The following is a 20,676-nucleotide window of genomic DNA, read 5'->3' as shown; positions in this document are numbered from 1 at the left end:
CCAGTTCCAAGCTGTGGCGGAATTAGTTTTTGTGTCTAAAACCGTCGCTTAACTTAATCATCTATTAATTTATTTACCACTTGAAATCAGCAAATACAAGTATACTTAATTAAGGGGAGCGTCTGGCCAAAATTTTTTAATTTTGGCTTTTCCGGTTTTTAGTCTCATCTTAAAGCTGACATGCTGCTCTATTCAACGGTGCCAATATCATCTCTGTAAGTTGATTTATGCGTTCACGACAGATCGCAGAAGGGTGGGGGGTGGTGGAGTTCTTTCACATTTAGGATGGGAAGAAATTCCCGGTAGCATACTTAGAAAGCTAGTCCACATACGATGTGCTTCAGTTACCCGCCTGCAGTTGTATGGGAGGGATTGCGTGTCGTCGTTCACACCATCCTTGACAGGAATTGAGCTCCAGTATTGCCTAGTCTTGCATTCTTGCTACCTTGAACGCTTATTTTGAGGTGCCCGGGACTTTGTCAGGCTCTACTGAACAATTAACTTATTGTCACTGCAAACCTATCTCCTCCTACAGTTTTGAAGCTACAGCAATGAGACATATACCATTTGAATCGCAATTGAAATATCTAGAGATTCGTTGTAGCTTTTTTCAATTTCAATATAGTTTTGAAAATATTTTGAAAAAAGGAAGGGAAATTGGGGAAAAGTGAAAAATTTTCAAAATTTTTGGGAAAAGCGCGCCCACATCCACAAAAATTCGAAATTTGAAAAAAGCTAAGACGAATCGATAGATATTTTGATTGCAAATCAAATGGTACATATCTCATTGCTGTAACTTCAAAAATCAAGGAGGAGATAGATTTCTACAGTAGATTTTGGCCGTTTTCTAAGAATTTCATGTTTTCTTTGATTTTTATTGAAAAATGGACATGAATATAAGCTGTCTATTTTTCGGTTTTACATATGTGTACCAAGTTTCAGAGTGATCCGTCTGTAAACAGCCAAGATAAAGTTTTGCCCAGATTCCTAAATATTCACTAAAGGATTCCTAATATATTCACAGACTTATTTAAAAGTCACAAACCGTAATATTCTTTCTACACAAACAGTTTAACTCTATTTGGTAGAGCAAGGTCAACTATCAACTTGACCCGTTTTTTGGTGTTCTCACTGGGCGGCATGCACTGTCTCTCTTTGGATCTTAACATTTTCCTGCCAGACAGCCCAGACCTAGTGTTTTGACGATAGTATGGCAGGCAATAGTATGATGTCACTATTTCAACCATCAACAAATGCCTGGAACTAAGACAAAGCTTAATATAAAGGAAGAAGTTGAGAAGTGCCGGAATTACCCATGATGTCGGAATATACCGCGTTTACCCTATTTCAATTAGTTTTGCTGCAATAACACTTTTATGCTGTGGCATAGGACTCTCCCTTATTATCCTCTTTGATAGTATTGAATAGTATTTCAGTAGTAAGTCAATAACTGATACGCCAGTTTTTAGGCAGTGCTATTATGTTATTTTAAACCAAAGATTTCCTTGTAACAAATTATTTAGGAAAGAAGTCCCTCTTCTAATTGATAAATGTTGTCTTACTCCTGTGTCCCGTCATCTTTCCATTGGCAACAACCTTCCTCTATGAACATATTAGTGAGCATTGTGTTGGTCCAGTATCCAGTGTACATAATTCCTAAAATATGCTGCTAAACTTGTTAAACATAAAAGCTTATACTGTTCTTCAAAATCTTCTAAGAAGAAAATGATGGAAATTTGTATTTGTAAATTGGCATTTTCTTTATCCCCTTCAAATTTGGTCAATAATGAAATATTGTGGGTAAATTAGTGGTGCCATGTGTTTACCTATGATGGAGTGTAATGAATCAAATAGCTATTCAATGAATTAATAGCTTTCCTGACAACAATGTTTTCTTGGAATTGTTGGAGTAAATTTTTTCACTTCTGATATAAGTGTATATTTCTCAAGGATCACTAATCCTGGAGTAATTTATTCATTCCTAACCAATGATATAATGATTCTGACAAAATATATTGACTGAATACATTTATGTCATGGCAATGGGCAATATCGCACCAATTTTTTAACGTTGACATAATTCATACAGAAAATGAATGTATGCTAAGTTTACAATTGTTTTAGTTGTTGGGGCAGTAAACATATTGTGATGCAACAATATTTCACAAGCCACTTAAAGGACATTTCTGCTGCTGGTATTTCTTGTATTCTTTGGCAAGGATATATATTATATTTTACCACTATTCATTTTCAATATCATAGTATTTGCACCACATCAATTGTTGATGCATCGTTGTTGCCGCGTGTCTCCCGCGGGTGAGGCAAACACGTCGCCTACTTCTACTTGATAGGTTGGCAACAACCTACTTGGGAAGTGGATAATGAGGAGACTAAAATTGATCTTTTATTACTGACAAATAAAACAGAATTTAGATTACAGTTCAATTAAATGGCTCTTGGTTACGAAATGAATAAGTGTTGTGCCTAACTGAGTGAAGAATGGCCTAGCACAGGAGCATAAGGAACCAAGGAGCATAGGAGTTAACAAGAATAAGAGCAAGGAGCATAGGAGCATGGACTAACGTACATAGGAGCATGGAATAGGAGAATATGAAACATGGAGCGTAGGAGCATGTAACTAACTAGAACAGGAGCATGGATTTGGAATTTACTTTACATTAATGATTTTACTTCCTTGTCTGGACTAGAGAAGAAAAACAGAAAAATTACATAATGAGAAAAACACAGCACAGACATTAAATAAACGAGCACGAAAGCCAAAGGGTTGGGCTAAAAAGCAATATAGCTCCCCCTGCAACATCGTTATGTCATTAACATTGATAACTGAGCTTACTCTGAGCTATTACTTTTGGAGGAATATTGCAACATCTTTGAAAGAATTGGAATTTGGAAAGGGTTTTGAGTGTCTTGGTCTGCTTTTAAGCTTCACTGTATGTGACAGTTCAATAATAAACATGGCGCAATTGATAATAACTGTCAAAGGATTTTCATCTGCATTTGTTTCTAGTTTGTGTTGCTATTACCTGTTGCTTCCTTAATATTCTTCAACCTTTGGGAAGAGGTATTTCAGTTGCATTAGGCATATGACGCTAGAAGGGCTGAAAATTTACTGGGTCATGACACAAGATATGTTTTTTAAAGCTAACTTTTAGTTGTTGCTTTTCCTTGTTAATATATTAACTAATGCCTGAAGCAACTGCCGTATGCTCACCAATAATTTTGGAATCCTTGCCATCTGCTCACCATCAATTTTGGTGTCTTTGCCATCTACTCACCATCAATTTTGGCATCCTTGCCATCTGCTCACCATCAATTTTGGCATCCTTGCCATCTGCTCACCATCAATTTTGGCATCCTTGCCATCTGCTCACCATCAATTTTGTCATCCTTGCCATCTGCTCACCATCTATTTTGGCATCCTTGCCATCTGCTCACCATCAATTTTGGCATCCTTGCCATCGGCTCACCATCAATTTTGGCATCCTTGCTATCGGCTCCGGGCTCACCATAAATTTTGGCATCCTTGCTATTGGCTCCGGGCTCACCATAAATTTTGGCATCCTTGCCATCTACTCATCATCAATTTTGGTGTCCTTGCCATCTGCTCATCATCAATTTTGGTGTCCTTGCCATCTGCTCACCATCAATTTTGGCATCCTTGCCATCTGCTCACCATCAATTTTGGTGTCCTTGCCATCTGCTCACCATCAATTTTGGCATCCTTGCCATCTGCTCACCATCAATTTTGGCATCCTTGCCATCTGCTCACCATCAATTTTGGCATCCTTGCCATCTGCTCACCATCAATTTTGGCATCCTTGCCATCTGCTCACCATCTATTTTGGCATTCTTGCCATCTGCTCACCATCAATTTTGGCATCCTTGCCATCTGCTCACCATCTATTTTGGCATTCTTGCCATCTGCTCACTGATTAATGTTGCATCCACCATCTACATTGGTTTGCCTTGTAGTCTTTTGGTTAAAAAAGGGACATCCTTGACCTATGTTGTGCCATGCTTTACAACCTGATAATCTCACAGTCCCAAAAATGTCAGAAAAGCTCTCGTCATAGCCCTGAAGGTTGCCATTTTCCTTACTAGCATCACCGCATGTAATGCCATCATCCAGTCACTGCATGTATCTCTTGCTTGGTTTGATTGGTCATCAGTCATTCACAGCAATTATAATGCAGGGAAGTCTTTGTCAATCATTGGGCATTTGCCATATCTATCATAATGCTTGTACATCTGTTCTGGTCATCAGGCAATAGCCATATCAATTTTGATGAGCGTACATTTGGACTGATCATCACACACCAGTCGTAATGATCATAATTTGCAATCTAAGGATTGGCATTGCAACAGAATTTGGTCACCAGTTCTTTTGTTCTGCTTCTACAGTAATTGTTGGATTTGTTGCAGTGTAGCAGTTTGCCTATTGTTGTGCGGGTGTGATGAACTCATCATCAGCTTATATTTGTCTATTGCAGCTACTTAATTTATGGGGAATTAAAGTTGGTGTTTTCTGAGTTTTATTAAACAGAGTTAAAACAAAGATACATAATTTATTACATGGGATCAGCAGTTTATGAGAGACATCAAGGATTGTGCCAGAACAAGTAGTTAAGAACTTGCAAATTGAGTGGAACATGAGCAGTTCAGAATTAGCGAATAGGAGGAACATGGAAGTAAAGAGTTTGAGACTAGAGAGGAACATGGACAGGTGATGATGCCTATACTATGGTGCAGATACTTTCAATGAGCACTTTGATCAGACTATTGCACTTGCTGGTTGAATTCTGTTTATACTGTAATACTGTAAAGAAAATAAGAAAAGAACAATATTAACTAACACAAAGTTAAATTAATGCTCTACCTGCCCACTCAATATATTATTAAAAATGAGAATAAAGATCATGTAGGCAGGAAGGTTGTGCTATAAAAATAGTATTTACAACCCCCGGTAACAGCAGAATATTCAAGAGTATTTAAAAATCAATAATTGCAGGGTAAATGTGTCAGCAAGATCTTCTGAAGATGTTAATTTTGCTGATAATAATTGAATTCTAAATAAACCCTGCATGTGTAATTGTAGTGATTAGATCCGCACAAAGTTTGAAGTTGAAAGCGAAGAGTGACAATTTTAATTGCATCAGCTGAATGCCCTTGTTGAATTGGCATGGGAAGCTGTTCTCTAATTAATGCAGTGCACCATAACATTGCTCTCCCCCTTGCCCACTTTAAATGGGGATTTTGCTCTTGCCAATGAAGCTATAATCTACATTCATTTCCCTCATAAAACCACCTTTATCTTTGTTGATTTGATCAATCAAAACCTGTGTAACTGGGTACCTATCAATTGCTATGTAGAAATAAACTACCTAAATTTTGTAAATTGAGAAATTAGAATGTTTCTAGCAAGAACTCTGGAGCTTAATAATACAGGGTTATTCTGATTGATGGACCCACATTAATAAATTTGTAATTATTTAACATGTTAAGTGTGGCATGACCCACCGGTGGGTTGTAGCCAATATCCCTCTGCCCACCGGTGGGATGCGCAGCAAAAAATGGCAAAAATGTTTGCCATGCAGCAAAAGAGAGACATTGTATTTCATTTATAAATATGTAGAAAAATTTGAATCTCTCTTTCCATTGGTGTATAAATTATTCATTTTGAAATTGTCCATAGATAAAAATAAAATTTTAAATTGTGTCAATCATTTAGCATAACCCTGTATATCCAGAGCTTTTGTTCCTCAACTGCTAAGCTGCAAACTTGTAGGTTTGCATGTCATCATTACCATAGGAGTGGTCCTGAGTGGACACCCCTTAAACTATTTTTACATTTTCATTCTAACTATTTTGTTTTAGAATTTTTTTATTTATTGCTCTGATTAGGTGGATGATGTATTTTAATACACCAAAACCCATGGTTTTGAAACCATGGAACAAGGTGTTTTCGGGCTGCAATACAAATAAATCTAATTAGTAGATCTGTTTATACTGTCTACTACTACTAAATGGATCTAATTTCTAAACTGTTCATTCATCATTGCCAGATAAGAATCCTTTCCACCACAACTTCCCTCTTCCCCAACTTCCCCTCAAACCCAGTACCTTGCCTGAACATTATCATAATTGGCTGCTAATTATTATGTCTGGTTCCCATGTTCTCACATATAAACATGTATAACGGAAATGAATTACTTTGTATTCAAATATTGTAATGATAAATTCAAAATTTTTTACCAGCACTGAGCTTAGCAGTTTTTTTTTTTTCATTGTGGTCAACATGCATTTATTACTTCTCATCATAACTTCTTTGTAGTTTTCAATAATAATTTTAGGTTTTCATTTGGCTGTTTCATGTTAAATTTTTAATTGCACCAAAATTCAATATGAAACAAATTTACGACTAGTAGAGTAGTAAAGCAATTATTGTAAGCACAAAAATAGTGCTGTGAATTTTATATTAGGATATATATAGCTGTAATTGTATTCTTCAAAAATTCTGACAATAAAATGAGAACCAAAATGGGTTATCTGATGATTAGACACATATGTATATATAATGGAAGGAGAAGTAGACTAACTGCCAAAGCCAAATTATCAAACTTGTGATGCAGCTAAAAATTATTGAATTTGCTTTCAGCAGCTATGAGATACATGCCTTCAAGGTTAGTTGCTTGGGTTCTTTTAACAACTGAAACAAGATGAAAACACATAAATCTACTGGCATTGAATTGCACCAACTATTGGGTTTAACCATAGGGGATAACAATTTAACGAAAGCATTTAAGAAAATTAGATATTCTTGAGATACATAGATAAATATGAGTTTTTTCTTTCTTAAGATTTCTCCTGAAACAACATAGGCACTGGAGTATCTTCTGTTGATAAGTATTTCTTTCTACCCAATAGTCATGGTAATTCCAATAAACATCAGAGTAAATCTTGTATAAAAAGAAACACTAATTTTCCTTTCTGGAACTGGATTCTTTGTAATAAGAGAAACTATGGACTCAGAGACCACATAGTCTTTGCCTGTGGCTCACAAGTGTTTTTATTATTATTATTTTTTTTGCAGTGCTTCAATCATGAACTGGGTTCTTCATTTCTATTTTATTTCAGCCATGTTTCATATTCATGCCAAAAATTGAGTACCATTCGATGAAATATACCTATTTTACATTGATTCAAATATAAATTTTTTTTTTGATAAATATGATGTAGACAATTCCTGATTTCTGGTAAATTTTATTGTTTTTGAACTATATTGAACCCTAATGAAATTTTCTTTGTTAAATTTCTGGCACATTTCAATGTGTCCAATGTTTGGCCAGTTAGGAGTTAGCAGTTCCACTGATCTTACCATTGATTATATGCTGTTTTAATGCCTGGATGTTAATTTACAATAAATTGAATTACTCTTCCCTTTCCAGATTTTGATTTATACTTTTGTAATAATGGCATCTGCATCCAATGAATTATTTTCCAAAGACTTCTTTAGAGATGGAAAATTCAGACCTCTAAAGTTTGGGAGCGGCTTCTTGGATGAGTCAAACAATGAATTTTTGTCCATTACTTGTGAGTATCCAATAACCATTATCACATGACTACATGAATTGTTATGAACTATTTACTGTATATATTGGTAATTCTGTTTGGCACAAGTTAATAAAATTGTTATTTCCAATTATTTAAAATGAACTGGTGAGATAATTACATACAATCACAAAGGTGCTATCTGCAAGAAGATTATATACATATATCATGGTTCTCTATTTCAGATGACTTCAAGCCTCCCAGCTCCGAGACAACCGAGACCACCCTTGATATTGGAAGTGATAACAATGTCAATATCACAGTTCGCCAGGAGAGTGATGAAGTCACCACCTATAAGGGGTCAGCTCAAGAGCCATCAAAAGATTGCTTCCTGATCATCGACCACGTTACTGGCGAGATCACTCTTGAAAGAGTCTCAAGCGTTATCAGAGTCAAAAGAACTCGGTAAGTAATTTGAAAACTTTCTGCAGAATAATGAATTAGTATTTAGTGGATTTGTAATTTTGTTTAGCTAGATTTTATAAAGGTGTTTTTAGTGATCTTTTGATTTAGGGGTTAGCCCCATCTAAAGGTCTGTGGTCTGCCTGTAATGGTTCCAGGTCACAAAACAAAACAATAAAACAGAGCTCAAGAGAACAAACAGAAAATAATCAACGAAAAAATATATTAAATTGAAATTAATGGTACATGAAGATGGAATATGAAGGTTAGCAGGTTTGTAAAAAGACAGTCCAGGGCTGTGAGTGAATGTGGTAACTAACATGAGAACCAAATAACCAGTAGCCTAAACTGGATTCAACAGAACAGAATAAACAAAGATAATTGGTAAACAAACCTAACTGAGCCAAAATTATAATGCATAAACTATATTAAACCGAAATAACAAAACAAAAGATCAACACCTTGAAAATTAAAACTCCTCCTTGGCTGCGGGTTGAAAATTGAGTATCAACACCATGAAAATTGCGCTTTGGCTGTAGTAGAATTAAGGCCAGGCTCTGAGAATGTCAATAAGGCAGAGCCAGTTGCAAAACAAGAAGGTGGTGATCTTACTGGTGGCAAGTAATGGCGGGAACAGAATGGGCTTGTAGGAGCAGTTACAGCAGGAGTCTCAACACTGGACGTGGTTGGGCTCAAAGGAGGCCCCAGCACTGGCTCTAAGCTCGGCTTGCTTGCATGTGGCACAAGAGTTGACCAAGACTCCACTCACACGTGGCCCTGGTCAGCTAAGACTCGCCTCACACTCGTATAGAACTGGCAAAAAAATTGCCCAATACTCGTCCCAAACTGGCCTTAGGCTGACTGCTCTGCAAAAGTGCAGGAACAGGAACACATGAAACCTATCCACTAGTAAAACACTATTAACCGGTAAGAAAACCCTACCTAATATTATGCTCTATAACCAATAATACAGAAGAATGATATGTACAACAATCAATTTACAATTTAGGAATAAGGTGCATGGCGAGAGTATTCCCATGACTCGCCTATAATAGAGCGAAGACTAGTTTTATTAGCTGGTCAGCAACAGGTTAGCCATGGAGTCAGCATGGCCAGAAATCAGGCTCATTTAATGCAGCAGGTCAGAAGGGCAAAACTACTTCGGTCAAAAACAGCCCATACAGGCGATACAGCCAATAACAACCCATGAAGGTGACTTTAACTGGCTCTGGTATTCAACCAATCTTGATCACTCTAGTATTCAAAGACTGGGACGCAAAAATAGAGAATTAATGCAAGATACTTGAAACCTAATAACTAATTCATTTGCCAAGATGTGGCTCCTGACAGCGTTAGTTGAAAAAACTTGGCATAGTCCATGGTAGACAATTGACACTTTAGATTTTATAAGTCAGCTTCAAATCAGAGGCTCATCTTCTTTGATCTGTGTCGGTATTATTCCCGTTTTTAAGTTCCACTTCAGTCGATAACCTTGTATGAAATCGGGTCATTTTTCATGGCCTCGTTCGTTCAATTCAATCGATCTGGTTTCTTTTGGCTATCCTACGCCTTAAAATTGTATAATTGTTATAATATTATGATTAATATTAGTTTACTTTTTGCAGAGAGCTCAACAGTAACCGTCAGAGACCCAACACCCCATCGGGCTCTTGCAGAACAGTGAGTTGTCAAGCCAGTTACACTAATGTTTTCATATCTTAATATTTGATGTAAGATACGTATATCATATACGTATATTTTAGATACAAATAATCCTTTTTTTGAGCTTACATTTGTTCTCATTACATAATATATGAGAGCTATTGAGAGGTATATTAAAAGCAAAAGTGAACTTCAGAGTTATATTATCCGTATTATATATTATCAGTTATGTTATCAGTATTTTCTTTGGTCATCATCCTAACTTCGCATGCAACAATGCTTGTAATGATGCATTGCATTTCTAGCTCCCTAATTGCTTTGTTTTTTATTTATACAATCATTTTAATAATAATAATAATAATAATAGCGGTTTCAGCGTTTATTAGGCCGTAGGCCTGTCGCCGATTCTTAACATCGCAGAACATTCACAGCATATTGCGGTCTCGAACTCACAACGCACTGCTACAATTGTGCTGTGCTTAACCGCCCGGCTTATTTTATTTTACATTAACTTATTTTACAGCAAAACTCCTCGACAATGGAGTCCATGCCCTGCTTGGGAATGTCTGACGACGACAGCATGGATGAGGATGCGACCAACAGCCATGTCAGTCCCCGGGATGCTCCTCATATGTCCGTCAACGCCGCCCACATGCTCCCCACTGCAGTAGGAGTAAGTCTTGCTGTCTTGCATCTTAAAACATTTCTCTAAGATATATCAACCGTCTACGGTGCTCTTTTTTGAAGAATTGGTAATGAGAGTTGGAAAAATTAGTTTGTGAGTTTCATCACTATTGCTGGACGTATTGATGTCTTTTCTGAATGATTGGTAATGAGAGTTGAAAAAGATTAGTTTGTGAGTTTCATCACTATTGCTGGACGTATTGATGCATTTAGTTATGCACTTTTATTCGCGAGTTTAGCACGTATGGTTAAATGTTTTGTAAGTATCCTAAATTGTTAAAGTTGACTTCGACTCCTGATAGGATAGTTGTTTAATACTCTAGAAAATTAACCTTTGTTCATGCCAGTAATCGCGCAAAATTTTTACATTTTGTGAATGACACATTTTTATTTAGCTTTTGTGTCGCACAATAATGCGAGCCTTAATGTACTTTGATTTTGTTCTTCATTGCTGGATTAGGATTTGGCTTAGTAGAATCTATTCATTTACTTGACCTTAGTAATTAATGCAAATTTTCGATTATAAAACAACGGTTTATTAGTATCATTCTAGTCCTGCTAAATATGTTTCGAAATTAGTTACATGATTACCCTTACCCTTAATACATGATTACCTTTCATTACAACATTTACTGGTGTAATATTATAATTGATGTTGGTTCAAGTTCAATATTATTTTGTCAGGGTTCAAACTTGTCTTCCTCGTCGAGTTCTTCGGAGTCCTCTTCTTCAGACTCTGATTCTGACTCAGACGATGAAGAGAGGAGAGCAAAGACGGAGCCGAAACACAAACCTACTCCTATGCCCCGTGACTCTGGTAAGCATGAGAACTACACTTAAAAACTGTTCAATTATTTTACCTGGTCACTTATCGTTCGCTTTAGGCTGATTTGTAATCAGCAGACTATTACAAGCAGCACGATTAAATGACTTCGGGAAAAACCGTCTTTCATCTTACCTGTGAAAGCAGTTGCTTTATAGGTATACTTATTGAAAAACATAACCCATAGAATGTTCAGTTCTCATTTATATTGTGATTAAATTTGTGTCTGTGAAAATTTATTTCATTGAACTGTTAAACGAATATTTTCTTGTTTATCTTCTTACCTCGATCATTCATCGTATTACCTCGATAGTTTCAATTGATTTTTGATAGCATGGAACCAACTTAATGGATTCTCTTATTCCCAGGAATGTCTAAAGTTTTGATCAACGATTTGGAACTTTCATCAGCCTCTGAAGATGAGTAAGACTAGAACAAGCGGCACTACTGGATCCTGCTCCTTGTGATATGCAAGTGTCCTAAAGACCGCTTCTGTGCAATGTACTTTTAGTAATCTCTCTGTACTTGTATTACTAAAATTTTCACCGTTTAATATAACGCTTTGAATGGTATGGTCACTAAGCTGCTTACTTATTGCCATTGGCGAATATTTAGGCTGCCGAGCTCATTGGCTAAGTTTAATTTGAATTTAGCTTCTCGCACCTTCGATATTTCTCAAGAATTCTGTTGCGCCTTTCAGAGATTGATCTGGTGTAATGGTAGCCGATTAATTTATTCTTAAACGTTGTGCTACTTTTAGAGCCATGCTTCATTTTTCCACCTGTTTCTGAACCCTACTTAACTCACTCCGTTATCAGAACCTTGAAGCGTTGAGCAATTTGCCCTTCAGCTCATCTAAAGCTAGAAGAAAGTTGTTGGGGTTTGTATGAAGAAGCTCTGAAGCGGTACCATTCACGCCGCGAATGCGTTATCTTGGGCTCTTAACAGCGTTTTACGATGTGAGATGTATAACGGCTAGTGATTCATTCATATTGCAATTCGACTTATTTAGAGTTGGTTTTTGGTTCTAAAAATTGCATACTTGTATCTTGTTTGAGACCATTTGTGTGACTAATCTGCGACCAATAACATAGCTTACTGAGCCTCAATACTGGTAATTTTATTGTATTTAAGCCTGTTTTTTTAACTGAAATGCGAATCATGAGGAAGAATACAAGTCATTAGCGAGCGTTATCAACAGTCAGCCAGTCAATCAAAGTCTTGTAAATGTGAGTCAAAAAATCTCTAGTTCAGCATTTAGTAATAAGACGATTTTATAGCTTCTGTAGGTAATGCGTAATACTTGGACGTTGTGAAGTAGATTATCCTATCATATGTTCAATGCTCATGTGTAGTTTCATTTGTATAAACATGATATCAATCAAGGATCGTTCTGTGATAAGAGGACCCAATCGTGTGCCAAATGAAGGCGCGTGAAGGGGTTAAGAGCAATGTAGACTGAGAGACACTGATTAGGTTAATTGAGGCGCATTGGTATGAATTTCTGTTTATGAATTTGATAAATAACTTTAGAGATATGAACGCAAATTTGGGTACATGTAGTGTAAAACTTGTGAAGATGTCATGAAAACAAAAATACTGGAAGTTCTGTAGCCCTTCTGTTCATGTGAGGTTTTCAAGTGATTTAGATATTAAATTTAAAATGGAGCGACATCTGTATTTTTGTAAGAAATTTTATACAACATGCTCAGTATGTCTTCATTTCCCTTACCTAAATTTAAATGACGAACTTTGAAAGTGATTCATACGGAGATTCAGCTGAGTCGTCTCACTTATAATGGGGGCAATCACCATTTGAGTCGTTCACTGGGCATTTATTTCTCGTAACGACAACTGGACCTAAAACTTACGCTTAATGTGAACATCGGATGAAGTTTGGGATCGGGTAGAAGAACACGTCTCATTGTGCTGGGCTCACTAAGTGCAGTCCATTTCGGTGACGGTATTGCCGTTGTTTATGATGGTGATTTCGTCTGTCAAATCGACAAGCGGCGCAGCTCTATTGTCTTCAACAGGCGTGACTGCTACTGACTTGTCTTCGTCTGAGTCGAGGGTAGCTTGCAATTGATGGAGGGCGGTGAAGAGAACATGCAGCTGCTTCTTGCGTAATAAGAGTTTCTCGTCCAGTTGATCTCTCGCGCTCTAGGGAATCATGAGTTCGTTAGCACACACCCATACTTTAATCTCCACTAATGTGATGATCCAATCTTAGTAAAATAAACGATTTCGATGACGATAAAATATAGCTTAGATTATTTCTAGAGAATAAATTAAGAATTAGAGAGCGTCAAGTTCCTATATCCTCGATACTTGTACTAATCAAATGAATATCGGACAACGAACTTTTTATTCATATGTAATTAACGAATCAAATGAACGACAAACTTTTTCGTCAGAATACCTGAACTTCGATTGGCGAATTACGACGTAGAACTAAGGCTCACCTTCAATTTAGATAAAGATGCACTAAGCTTGGTGAGCCGTTCAGCAGTTGGTGACCGTGACGGATGCTCCTGGATGAGCTTGGCGAGAGCGTGATATTGCAGGCCGTTGTTCCGCACCTCCCTGGCCTTAGCGAGCTCTTGCTTAGCAGCATTAAGCGCCTCTTCGGCGTCCACCACCGCATCAGTCGTCACGTTCCTGCTCAGTAATCGGGATTAAGTGGTCTTCTATAGAATTGTAAATTAAAGGCAGTCGGACCTAAGGTCAATAGTGTGCCTTCAGGATTCCAAAAATAAAATATTCACAATACAGTAATCAAAAATTTATGTCAAAACAAATAAGAGTAAGAGGATGTCGATCACAAAATAATGCAAAATTACTTTATCCTATCATTTCGTGGTCATCCAATATTTTTTTGGAGAAACTTTCTAGACTAGGCATGGATAAATTCAGCCTGAAAGAAATTAATTCTAGAAGGAAAACGTTTTGTTGAGAAGATATTCACGAATGGACAAAAAACTCACTTGAGTTCTTCATAATGTTCAAGTTGTAACGAGTTCATGTTGAGAATGTTGTCCCATTTGATGGAGCTCTGCTCAATGCTGGCCAGGCTGGTGAGAAGTCGTTCATACTGGGCCTGGCTGCGCATAAAATATATGAAGATACAAAATAAATAACATTACAGGTAACACATTAGTATCTAAAGCAAATTTAGGAAAGAATCAAGGATGACAAGTCAGGTTCTGGGCATCAAGTTACATTCATTTTTTTTATCGGAGAGTGAGGAAAAGTACTGAAAAGCATGAACAACCATGTAATCGAGGAGGTTTTGGCGCTTCACAGCAAGTATTAGTCGCTGAACAAGAATTAGAAACATCCTCCTCGTCTGCGGGGAGCAGAGGAGATCTTCAAGGTGCACATGGGGAGCTTATTTGACGTGGCCCAGGCTACCGCCATGACCCCAGACTATAAGAATCAGGAAGACAAGGACTTCCTGCCGACTCAACGAGAGCCAAGACAACGAGGGTTGCTAGCGTCCTTTGCAATGATCTTGGCCAAGTTAGAGCGCAGAAGCATGAAGAGGCGGTGGCTAAGCGGTGGGAAAGAGCTGTTGTGGAGAAGTTCTGCACTTCAACTGCGGAGATCATCTCTTCTGAATCTGCTTTAACCAAGGATACGATGAGCTCTCGTAACTGGACGAGAGATTTGAGGCTGCGGGAGGTAATCCCAACCCCCAAAAGAAGCATCATCACCCCAGGCCTGGCTGCCGCACTCGACAAAATGAAGACCATGGATCGCACAGCCCACTTAATCCCTACCTTGGTCAGGATCATGCCGTGCTCAATATTGATATTGTATAATACTGGATGCCAGAACAATTCTTATATCTTTTCAAAACAGTAGTGGGCAAAAATCTTCTATGATTTGCCTGCTAGCATTGCCTCCTAAAACTCATTCTGTCGGCCACATTCTCCGTCAGCTTTGTATCTTCATTGAGCTCTCAATTACTGTATCTTAATTCATAGCACGATTCTGGAAATCGTCTGGAAACGTACAAGAGCTGCTCGTCACACTAGGAGGTTGGCCAATGTCTTTTTTGCCTTGCTCAAGTCTTTCAACCATAAAAGAAGCTCTTCAAAAGTTTTCATATGAGCATGTTAAATTTCGAGGCAGACTTAAGCCCCTGACGCTCCAACATGGCAAATCATGCAGCGGAGTTAAGGACAAGAGTTGAAGCCTTGGTTCAAGAAATATACAGGCTGTGTACGGCCAAGAAGGATCAGCTTCAGTTTCAGCTTCAGTTTCTGCCGGGGATAGCAGCCTCAACATCAACACCATTTCCCTGTTGCCTTCAAGTCCAGCCTGATAACTGAATCACGATGATTGTCTGACAAGTACGATAATGCCGCCTTCAGGCAGCTAATATGGGCTAGGCCAGGATAACTTACGAGCCATTAGTGATGGAAACTTCTAATTAGAGTTCGAACAGCCTTTTAGTTTTCTATTTAGGCAGTTTTCAGATTCAGAAGTTTTTAATTTCACAATGTAACTGATTGGAACATTGGGAGAAATCGAGATATTTGGTCTCAATTCGAAATTCATTCCTATCTCTATTGGAGTGTGCCACCATGGGCTAAGATGGTCTATACATTTTCATAGAGGATAGAACTCATCATTTTATCCAAACAGGATAGCATTAATTCACTATTAAAAATGTTGCAATAAAAAAATCAGTTAGCAGAAAGAAAAACATTACATGGTAATTTTAATATTTAAGTAGTAATGCTACTTTCACAAGCACTACAAACCTTTCTTGTGGACCATCTTCAGAGAAACACCATTTGATGAAGGAGCGTGTAAACTTAGCAATCATACGAGCATCTCCTGTCCCATCTCCATCTATCAGTAGTCGTCTTCTGATAATTTCCTCTGCAAGTAGGGACCAATTTTAAACATCAAATTATGGTAAGAGCATGTCAACAAGCAACATGTCAACCTTTTGGCAATAAGTTGATTTTCCAGATCAAATTTTATAAGATTAAATTCAATAAAAGATAGAAATTCTTGAGTTTTGTGTATACATGTATATAGAATGTATCTATCATTTTAATAACCAAATTCATCCTACAAGACTTGTTAGCTGAAAAATTTTGTGAAAATATAATTTTTTCGCAATTTCAATGTTATTTACACTGGTTCACCATTTCAGATACTTGTAATCATTTGGGACATCAAAATCTGGTCACAAAATTTATAGAAATTTAACATGTTGCCAATATGCAATACAATTTTGTCGTGAAGCTATGCCTAGCTCTAGAGTATATAAGGTTCTTCATGCTGAGTTTTAATACATTTTCATGACTAACTGTAACATCCTGCATTAGTTTTGTAAGTAAGAAAATACACCAGGTGAGCAGGAATTTTCACAGTTATTTTATCAATCCAAGCAAAATGCCAAAATATTTTGAGGAATAAATGTGTCATGCACCAAAAATAGTCTAAACAAACACCGATCTGTCCCTGCACGATCGCATGCAAACTAATCCTAAAGCCAAGCAACTACGCATGTACTTCCATGTTATACTGCACATACAAAGACGTTCAATGTCGGTGGCAGCTGGTAGCATGATGGTAACTTCGTGCAGCATGGTTATGCAAATAAGAGTATTAGTTACCAAAATTATGTTTAATGCCGGCTAGTCTAGCAGCTGCAGCAGCGCAATTGTATCCGCATGTTATACGGCTATTAGTGACCTGCAATGTCATTTGCAAGGTCGAACATGTCCTTATGCCGCATGGCTATTAAAGTATTTGAATTAATGAATATACCTATGTTAAATGCTGGTTGCTGCTGGCAAAGTGACTGTTTTCTCACATGGCATGGCTATGCAAGTAAGTAATCAAGCTACTTGCTCTGCATGACAGACTTTGCCAATTGATCAGATTGAGATTGTCATGAGTAAACTATGTGGTAAATAGGTTACAGAAAGCTCATTGGGTGGGGATAATTCCCCAAACCATACATCTTCCTAAGAATATAATTTGTTGGAATTTTTGTTCTATATGACAAAAAATTTTATAGCCTCAGAGAAAAATTTCAACCAAAAATACTTTCCACTGCTGGATATAATTTCAATTCTTCCATTAGCTTTAGATACCATATAGAAACTGCTCAGAAGGAAGATCACATTCAAATATAGTTTTTGGAAATTGATTTTTTAAGCAGGTAATTAGGCATTAAATTACCAGCATAACAATGAAATTCAATTGCTTATGAACTCTCACCCCTAAGTAAAGTTCAAACATGAAAAATGTTCCCAAGAGATGAAATCATTTACTATGCCATGAGCATTTATGTATGCTTTTTTGTGTGAATCAATTTTCAGAGCTATAAACCCAGTAGCCACACATTGAATATTTCTACAAAACTGCATTTTAATCTTGTGGAAAAAGGTATTACATTTACTACATCTCCATTCAAGGAATAATTTAGAACTTAATTACATGAAAAAAATTTTTTTTTTTGGTACATTGAGGTTGTGTGCCAGGGAACAGAGTGAGTGAATATTTCAAGATCTTTGCACACTCAGGAAAATGTATATTTTAGGGCAATTTTCCTGCAAAAAATTAGCTTCTTGAAAACAATGGACCACGCAGTTTGTGTAGGACTATCTCAATATGATGAAATGTATGGCCAAGTAGAGCGGGCAGTGGCCCTCAGCCAAACAATCAAATCACTTACAGCCACACAATGGGGTAAACAAAAAGAGCTTTTCACAACCACATTTCAAACAATCATGCGTCCAGTCCTCAATACGCAAACTCATCCTGGTTACCAATAATATCACCCACACACGTAAACAAACTTCAAACAGTCCAGAACTTGGCACTCAGGATAGCCACAGGATGCACCACTGTCAGAGTGTTAGTGATATGACACCAACATACATCACCTTCCCAAAGAAACCAAACTCCTACCCTCAACACTACACCATAAACTACAGACCTCACAGCTTGGACAGAAAGCAGAAAATCCAACCCACCTACTCTATAAAAAAAATATTATGTGGTGTTTAAGCTTGGTGTAACTTAAAAATGACCAAATGCATACTGGTGTTTGTGCCTGGTGCGTATATCCCAAATAAATCTGGCTTGCACATAACACCTTCCAGGCATAGGGTGACATAATAAGGCTAGTCAAACTTTTCATAGTGGAATGTATAGTAATGGACTAACGGTTGTGCTTGTGTTGATTAAAATAAGTGATCTTACTAAACTGCCAATCTAAAATATCATGTAGAATTTTCTATAAATTGTGTATAAGATGTACTAACAGTTTTACAGGCTATTTTTTTAAATTACAAATCAGAAATCAGGAACATGCTATCTTTTTATATTTTTTACAAAATAAATTTGGCAAGTGTTTTTAAAGAGGGGCTTGACACCAAGATAAAACTGTTATTTCAAACATTACCATGTTAGTTATCTATTTTGTTTATAGTGAAAATATACTTAAAAATTACAATGTTCAGTTTGAAGATCAAAGGCATTTTTTATTACATGATGATAAAATTCTAAACTTATATTAATCCAATATTTTCCATAGCTTCTCAGTGTTCAAACTTTCTTTTCAAATTTGGAATGTTGGACAGAAGTTTCTAAAAATTGCAGGTAAACATGCCATTTTTAGCTATAATGTTTTACAGAAAATTTTGAGAATAGGTCATAGAAATGGATGACATCAGCCAAATTGAAACCTTTGCAGGTGTTTTTGTTCAATTCATGGGTAGCTAGCCTACTGCCCAATTTATGCTTTGGATTTCTCTTATTCATCACTTGACTTAAAAATTGAAGCTCAAAGATTACTATTTACTTTCCTTCATTGTTTTCAGTTGAATTCACTCAGTTGTAGGGTGGAATTTAAGAAATGATGGTTCATTATTATTTAATTTACTGTCACTGGGTCTGAGGGTCACCGTCACCGTTCATATACCTATTCAAGATTGATCTAGCTTTCCAACTTAGCAGAACTAAGATAAGTGAACTTAGTGAAGTAGTAACTCAGTTCAAAAATCTTGGCTAACCAATAACTATAAATGGAATTATGGAGAAATAATTTTTATGATTTTTTTATTCAACATAATATGAGAAGAAGTTAAGAACAGTGGTCAGTGAAGTTGTTTACTGTTGTTCACATATGATTTTGTACTGTAACAGTCTAACAGAGTAACACTGTAACTGTTCACATACTTCTCATTAGTCATTACCGAGAGTAAAAAAAAATCAGTTGCATTGATTTTCATTTAGGTAGCTAGGCGTTACCGCGTTAGCTAGGTACCTATCAAAGTAAAGATTAATTTGCAAATTGAATGAATACGTCAATTACAAAGCAAAATTTCCGACCTACTGTTAGTCTTAATATTCATAATACTTACCATCACCCATTTTTTGAAGTTAAATAAATAACCACGTTTTATTAGCAGCAATAGTAAATGCGGCGAATGTCCACAGTACGTAAACACGTATGAAATCTACTGAATGGAAGAAGCGTCGCTGACAAATTTCCGGAACATGGAATAATTGCTCATGGGCTCCTGTAGCAAAGGAACGAAAAAACTCAAGAAAGTAATGTATCGAAAGAATTATTTATTGTACTCATTTCACAAATTGTTTGATGTTTTTAATGGATTAAGTTTCTCAATCAATAGCGCATTAATTTATCATGCATTGATTCGCCTGCTTGATAAGTTAAATATAAAAAAGTATCATTAAAAGAATCGGCGACAGGCCACATCAGGCCTACACTTCAGCGCCGGCATCACTATGTTATGACACAATTGAGCCTACAGATTGTAGTTATTTTACATCAATTAATTAAAAAACAAAATGAATACAAAATTTCCACGAATCCAGTAAGAAAGAAACTTATCAAAATTACTGTTTTATATAAAAGTATAAATGCTCGGAACTCAAAAAAGATATGGGCAATCCGCATCGATACCCCAGAGATTGGATAGTTCATGGGTCACAAATTTCCCTTACTAGGGCAGAAGAAGCAGAACACACGAGATCTAAAGTATGCATTCGGAAAAATCATTTATAAAAAAATCTGGCTATCACGATAGTTCAGACTACTCAGTCGAAAACACAATTTCATTTGCGAATTTTTCAGGCTTCAAAAATAACTTAGTAACATAGGGACAGATCGATACACGGAAGAATTGTATGGAATGCGGTTACTCTTTTAAATTTATAAGAATTCTTGAAGCAAACCGCAAATATTCTTCTTTACTGTTCGACTTCTCGAAGACCTGCGCAAAAAAAAATAAATAAACATTAGGTACTTATTCAATAAACGATCATTGTTGATTTGAATGAAATGTAAAATTAATGCATCCTGGTAATAAACGCAGTAAATTACCTGTACTTATAGTTAAATTGCCGTACGCTAATAATATGCGAATATTGGCCAGAATTATTTATATAAAAATTAATTCATTGGCTACTAAATG

At 36.6% G+C, this 20,676-nt stretch overlaps 2 protein-coding genes across 2 annotated transcripts; one reads left to right on the top strand and one right to left on the bottom strand.

Moving 5' to 3' along the window:
• The first annotated feature begins 7,309 nt into the window (after positions 1–7,309).
• Positions 7,310–12,271, top strand: LOC108682643 (ell-associated factor Eaf-like). Its single transcript, XM_018171846.2, has 6 exons — positions 7,310–7,611; positions 7,815–8,034; positions 9,657–9,711; positions 10,217–10,366; positions 11,062–11,194; positions 11,569–12,271. The coding sequence occupies exons 1-6, from the start codon at positions 7,491–7,493 to the stop codon at positions 11,625–11,627; spliced, it is 738 nt and encodes a 245-aa protein (XP_018027335.1). The 5' UTR covers positions 7,310–7,490; the 3' UTR covers positions 11,628–12,271.
• Positions 12,272–13,020: 749 nt separating this feature from the next.
• Positions 13,021–19,758, bottom strand: LOC108682644 (THO complex subunit 7 homolog). The gene is made up of 5 exons (XM_018171847.2): positions 19,600–19,758; positions 15,973–16,093; positions 14,188–14,304; positions 13,666–13,861; positions 13,021–13,363 (listed from the first exon to the last, which is right to left on the bottom strand). Exons 1-5 carry the CDS (start codon positions 19,607–19,609, stop codon positions 13,139–13,141), a joined length of 669 nt encoding a protein of 222 aa, XP_018027336.1. The 5' UTR covers positions 19,610–19,758; the 3' UTR covers positions 13,021–13,138.
• Between the last annotated feature and the right edge of the window lie 918 nt (positions 19,759–20,676).

The sequence above is a fragment of the Hyalella azteca genome, unplaced genomic scaffold (assembly GCF_000764305.2).
Source record: "Hyalella azteca isolate HAZT.00-mixed unplaced genomic scaffold, Hazt_2.0.2 contig10644, whole genome shotgun sequence".
Classification (NCBI taxonomy): Eukaryota; Metazoa; Arthropoda; class Malacostraca; order Amphipoda; family Hyalellidae; genus Hyalella; species Hyalella azteca.
Note: the sequence above shows the minus strand (reverse complement) of the source record. Positions and strands in the feature narration are given on the sequence as shown.

What these genes read in the sequence shown, in the direction of transcription:
- LOC108682644 (XM_018171847.2), bottom strand. An exon ending in GAACATTATGAAGAACTCAA is followed by an intron (nt 13,862 to 14,187) that starts GTGAGTTTTTTG and finishes ATTACTGAGCAG; the next exon opens with GAACGTGACGACTGATGCGG. An exon ending in CATCTTTATCTAAATTGAAG is followed by an intron (nt 13,364 to 13,665) that starts GTGAGCCTTAGT and finishes ATGATTCCCTAG; the next exon opens with AGCGCGAGAGATCAACTGGA.
- LOC108682643 (XM_018171846.2), top strand. Translation starts at nt 7,491, where the DNA reads ATGGCATCTGCATCCAATGAATTATTTTCCAAAGACTTCTTTAGAGAT. An exon ending in TGAATTTTTGTCCATTACTT is followed by an intron (nt 7,612 to 7,814) that starts GTGAGTATCCAA and finishes TCTCTATTTCAG; the next exon opens with ATGACTTCAAGCCTCCCAGC. An exon ending in TGCTCCCCACTGCAGTAGGA is followed by an intron (nt 10,367 to 11,061) that starts GTAAGTCTTGCT and finishes TTATTTTGTCAG; the next exon opens with GGTTCAAACTTGTCTTCCTC.